This window comes from Notothenia rossii (genome assembly GCF_949606895.1).
Source record: "Notothenia rossii genome assembly, chromosome: 7".
Taxonomy (NCBI): Eukaryota; Metazoa; Chordata; class Actinopteri; order Perciformes; family Nototheniidae; genus Notothenia; species Notothenia rossii.
The window spans coordinates 26,632,225-26,638,278 of NC_136905.1; the positions used below are offsets into that span (position 1 = coordinate 26,632,225).

A 6,054-nucleotide genomic window follows, 5' to 3' on the forward strand; every position below is an offset into this window, starting at 1 on the left:
CCCTCTGTGCAAATTGGTTAATTGCCATGGATGTGGTGTTTGATATAGTTTACGTTCAATTTCACTATTTTAGGCAGAAAAACGTATATATAGACTAAACCATTTTTTAATAATTTACTCTAATTTAGAAAGGTTTTTGTGAGAAATCATTTCAAAAGTAAACTTGTTTTCCTTTTGTATTTCAATTTGAAATGTTTGCACACAACATTATTAATTTATACATTTTTATCAATTTTTGAAAATTATGAATCCATTTATTTTATTGTATTTCCTTGAGGCTGGGGACGATATCTATCATGTAGTTCAACATGCAAATGTTGTAATACGAGTAAGTATATAAGTATAACATGGACAAGTAAATAAAATAAGTTTAGTAGGAAGATGTGGATTTATTTTCTCTCACCTTGTAATCACAATCAAACAATCTATAATTTAGCTCTGGCCTTGACTCACAAAAATAACATTTTGTTGAATTGGACACATTTTCAAAGCTCTATTGACTGACATGCAATGACTGGGACTGATGGAAGAATCTGAGAGGAATGAACTATAGGAGCAGCTTCATAAGAGGCCAACAAGAGTCACAAGGGTTGTCACTTTGCTGAAGGATAGTTGTGACCAGCTATCCAGACCAGACTCTAAAGACTTTCCAAGGGGTAAAAATGCTGCTGCTGGAGTACTGACTTGAAGTATTGCTGATGTCATGTCTACCATATCCTCTTAAAATACTCTGTCCAGCAATATCAGTCTCAGGAAGAAAGGTGTTTTAATGCTTATTCAAAATAGCAAAGAAACATGCATTCTTGTACTCAAGAGAGGACATTGAAAGAGGATTACTCAAAAAGTACGCAGTAAAGGTACTTGTGGGAGTTGTTTCACCAAGAAGAGCTAATGGCAGAAAAAATAATAACAAACTCGAGAGACGGCTGAGTTGACCGCAGTGCAGAATCGCTGCATAGTTTAAATCTCCTTACAATGTTGTCCATTTTAGATACAGGCTTATTATATTTACAGCCCGTAGTAACATTCATTTTCTGGGCTCAATATGTGTCTTGGCTGTTTTCGTTGTGATCATCGTTGTGTTCACCTTGTTTATAATATTATCACAGTTGCAAGAACACTAGTGCTTTTGTTTTGAAATCACTTGAGTTTCGCCCGCCCCTCGCTCCAATGACCATTTAGTAAGGTAAAAAGCAAAAAGGCCTCTCAGACGTTCTTCCGTTTACTTGTTTAATAAAGAAAAACAAATGTACGGTAGATACACGGATTAGGGATCATGGAAGGTGTTTAGTTTCACCTTCCTTCCCTCTGCTCCATGACGTATTTACACGCCTGTCTCAGGTGACATCCAGGTTAATGCAGAAGGATTTAAGGAATTCGGCTGAATCATATTGATTGTACAACAAGTTCAAAGTGAATAACTCTTGTTTATATTTTAACCGTCTGTGTTTCTCCTTTTTCTTTTTCTTCCTTCACTTGTCTGTCTTCTCCCATCAACCTGTTTCTTATATTCTTTTTTGTGACAGGTGGCAGGGGCTCTGTGGTGGTATTTCGTTTCTAAGGGCGTTGAGTATCTGGACACAGTATTTTTCATTCTGAGGAAGAAATTCAACCAGGTTACTTTCCTGCACGTTTACCACCACTGCACCATGTTTACGCTCTGGTGGATCGGCATCAAATGGGTGGCAGGAGGACAGTGTGAGTAGCTCATTCTGTGATGGAGTTCTACATTATCTTACCTCTTAAGTAATACAATATGTGACCCGCAGTCGGAAGTCGCAACGGCTCATTTCAAAATAAACGTGGATTTGCGTAAAAAACTATTTTTTCGGGGTTCGGGTGTTTTGTTTGATTTTAAACAAACAAAGTCTTGGCTTTCAGAATATGAAACTTTTATTTCCAAACTCACACGATAAATACATTCTTTAAGCTTGTAAAGGGAAGATGACAGGCAATCTGCTCTTCCGCAGCGCAGCCCCCCCTCCCTCCGCTGACATTATGAATGTAAGGCATATAGTAATCATAAATAACACGGCAGGGTCCGTTACAGTTTGTTTTCATCTGATTTCAATTAAACAAAGTCTTGGCTTTCAGAATATTAAACTTGTTTCGGCAAATTCAGATGATAAATACAACTTTGAAGCTTGTAACGGCATAATTACAAGCGGATAACGGAGTAACTTAACGTCACAGCAGGCATAACAACAGCCGGTGTTTCTCGTGAGGGTTTTGTCCGAGAAAAAAACGCAATACAAACGCAAAAATACACAAACACACACAAGTATATACACACACACACTCGCGAGCTTCCCCCAGGCCAGTAATCCAAATGAAAATATCTTCCCTGCGTAGTATTTTGATCATTTGCTTCGCTAATAATCAATCAGATCGATGGATTCCAGAGAAGAGAAAACTTTGAAGGCCTTTTTCTAAAAAATTATGACTCTTTGACAGTCATTATATAATGTGACATATTTCGCCTAATATTTGGAGTACAAAAACAATCCTGATATCATTAGAAAGTTAGGAATATCCTCTTTCCAGCAGTGTATACAACTCAAAATGTGTCTTCGGGTCAATGCGACTGTTTTCGAGCAGGTCACATATGTGTTTCACCATCAATTACAATTGTGGTCTTTACTCCCCCTTTTTCCTTTAGTTCTAGTTCAAATGAACAGTTCTTGTACATTTCTTACATTTTTTTTATGGTCCTGATCCTGAAGTCATTTCATTTTGAGCATTTTGTGGTAAGTTGGAAGAGGGGCCTTTACATGCCTTTGTTCAGAGGGCATTTGTGCCAAAATACATGCTAACAATAACATCATTATTTGTATCTCTGTGTGTCAATGCAGCTGGAAAATGAATCTAAAATGCTTTCAAGCATTCAGTTTGTAGTTATAATTAATTTCAACCTAAAGTGGCTAAAAGTACATAGAAAGGCTCACAGAAACTAAATGTGTATAACAAAACTGTATGATAATAGCACCACAATTATCATCATCATCATGTTTTCGTTTTGCAGCGTTCTTTGGAGCACACATGAACGCAGCAATCCACGTCTTAATGTACCTGTATTATGGCCTGGCCTCCTGCGGACCTAAGATCCAAAAGTACCTGTGGTGGAAGAAATACTTGACCATCGTCCAGATGGTAAGATATTACCTCAACATGTGGCTAATTAAAATAGGAAAATGTGTTTTTTAACAGATTTGGGAAGGTTAATATAACCTCAATTAAGCTTTTGCAACAAATCTCAGCCAAATCTTTGTTTCTCTCTGTGTATCAGATCCAGTTCCACGTCACCATCGGCCACACAGCCCTGTCTCTCTACGTCGACTGCGACTTCCCTCACTGGATGCATTACTCCCTCATCTGCTACGCCATCACCTTCATCGTCCTCTTCGGGAACTTTTACTACCAGACCTACCGCCGCCAGCTGCCCAGGCGCGACGCCTCCTTTTCCAAAGCAGGGAAGGCCCTCTCTAACGGGAGCCTCAACGGGCTCAGCAAGGCCACCAACGGAAACATGGTGTTGGGGAACAAAGAGGAGAAAACCCAGGAGAGCTCTGGGAGAAGAAAGAGGAAAGGAAGAGCTAAAAGAGATTAGAGGAAGAGGAGCGAGAGAGGTAGAGGTGAGGTAGGGCCTTGCTATGGGTTCTAGGTTGATTGTGCTAAAACACGAGAGACTTAATGTGAGGAAGATAGACGGATGGATGCGTTACGATGTGTTTATTTAAGCCATGATCTAAGTTGTCGTAGATAAAATATGAGACATGCTTGTGTTGAGAGGATTGTTTTGTTAGTAAGAGGTGTCAAAGGTCATGCCCAAGGTTATAATAACGCAAAATACAGTAGTGTAAGGTAGGGGATAGATCTTAGCATTCCCCCTCTTTATTGTGGTGCCAAGTACTGTAGATCTGGTTCAAAAAGTGACTTTCAGCGACTAAAAACTGAGCCTGGAGAGGAAACACCGTTTACCAGTCCTGCTAGGCATGCTGGGAAAGCTAAATCAAATGCATCTGAGCTGCTTGAAAAATCATTGTTATTGTTACTGCTGTATTGAGACAGGAATACGCATCATAACATATGCACCAACTTATATTTATGCCTATCATTTTAATGTGTTTCACCTTTACATATTTAAAACTGTTGATCATGTACAGTTTCATGTCATTCATATCCTCATCCTATTCAAGCTGTTATTAATGTTACGTGAGAGAGTCTTAAGTTTGCAGTTTACTGAATACACACTATTTAACCTTTATTTCAAGTTGTGGACTCCACCACTCACCTTTGAGCTGTCACCCATAGGGGCAAAGTTACAGAGGTAAAATAAATCAATAACCGGAGGTAATATGTACATAGAAATAGAAATAGCTGTCTATTTCTGTACACAACCCTATCAGGTTTTATACATCCCTACGTGTGTGTAATGTGATGAAATGTAATGCATAATATCCAGGGAAAGGATGGATCTGATTATTATCTCAGTGTTACCTCAATCTGACAGAAAGGCTGGTGGAGTTTTGTCTTTGCAGATGTTTACTTGTCTTTTTATAATATATCTGACGATGTTGTTTGTCTTACATGCCGGTGAATATGTTGTGTGCCGAACAGAGAAGTGGTGGTGGAGAATTCAAAACAACAAGCTAACTATTAAGCCTATCTTGAGCACCATTTTTTTTCCCATATCCAAACCAATATCTCTTTGTGTCTATACTTTCAGGTTTAATCTGAGTCCTGACCTGGATGAATGTAAATGTATGAAAACATTTGGATTCAGCAAGATAATAGCTTGGATTTATAAACAAAATGAGCTGGTTAACTGGTTCTACAGTGACTTTGTACTATGAAGACTAACGTTTCTCTGCCTATATAGAGTATAAATCACAATTGATCTGCAAATCCAGCTTTATATCCTCCATTAACAATGCATTTTAATGTTATTAATTGTTTTTTTATTTTTTATGTAAATATCAATTTTCATGTTGCTGAGAGTGCTTGTCTGTGTATTTATGTTCTTTTTGTGCTGTACATAATTACATATTACATTGTGATATTTTGTACACTGCGCATTTGGGGATGTTCCCAGCCTGTAAGCTTGGACGTTTATATGTCCACATTGCTTCTGTGTTTTTTTTTTTTTAAAGTATCATAACTCTCTTCAAATTCAATTAAACTGAATGCCTGTACAAATGGCTGACTTCCTTTTACCACTTTATTTAACATTTTAGTTTTTTTTACAGACAGTGTTTGATATTATATGTGTTTCCAGACTATGTTTTGACTTTGAAAACACAAAAATGGTAAGAGATGTGCAGGGTTGGTTTCCAACACTAGAGGGGGCCATGGTTACTTTACAGGAAAGACATGGAAAGTTCTTCTCCTCAAGAAAAATAACTTTTTCACATTTACTAATACCAGGAGAACCACATAATCTCTCAAAAGTTTTAATGGACAGCTTTCAATAATAAATTCAAATACACTTTAAATCATGGTTATCAGTTTGATATCGCCTTGGTGTTTTTCCAAAACTCTGCATAGTTGGGATGAATATAAATATATCAACTTATGTGCCGTACTAAGGTACATTTTCAAGGTACTTGCACTTTACCTCAGTATCTTTTTTTCAGATACTTTATACGATAAGATTGTCATATATATGCAGTGCATATCAAGTAGTTACCATGTGCTGTACCTTAACCAACTTCAACAATACAAAACTGCTTTTATGTTAATAATAATGCGATAGCTTTAGATATGTAATCATTTAGAAAAGGAACACTTAGCATCATAAGTATTTAATCTTCTTATATTTTACATTGCGCTAAGAATACTTGGATGTAGGACTGGTAGTATTTTCTGATTGTGGTATTTCTCTTTTACAAATAACTTATAATACCACTATTGAAGCCAAAATACACACATTGCGTATAACTTTGACAGTTGTTGTCACTGGCTTTCCCAAACTTCTGTCTTTGTAATCAATGCACTGAAGTGGGTATGCTCTCAAAAAGAGTGCAGTGGTCTTGAATGCAGCTGAAGGCCTGACTC

At 37.4% G+C, this 6,054-nt stretch overlaps 1 protein-coding gene across 2 annotated transcripts in view; it reads left to right on the top strand.

The window, feature by feature from the left end:
• Positions 1 to 5,172, top strand: part of elovl4a (ELOVL fatty acid elongase 4a) — a 12,387-nt gene extending 7,215 nt beyond the window's left edge. For both annotated transcript variants that reach the window (XM_079641422.1, XM_079641421.1), the window contains exons 5-7: positions 1,527 to 1,698; positions 3,023 to 3,150; positions 3,287 to 5,172. In XM_079641422.1, the coding sequence (XP_079497548.1) occupies positions 1,527 to 1,698; positions 3,023 to 3,150; positions 3,287 to 3,607 (621 nt within the window). In that variant the 3' untranslated portion in view covers positions 3,608 to 5,172. The remainder of the gene's footprint in view (positions 1 to 1,526; positions 1,699 to 3,022; positions 3,151 to 3,286) is intronic.
• The last annotated feature ends 882 nt before the right edge of the window (positions 5,173 to 6,054 follow it).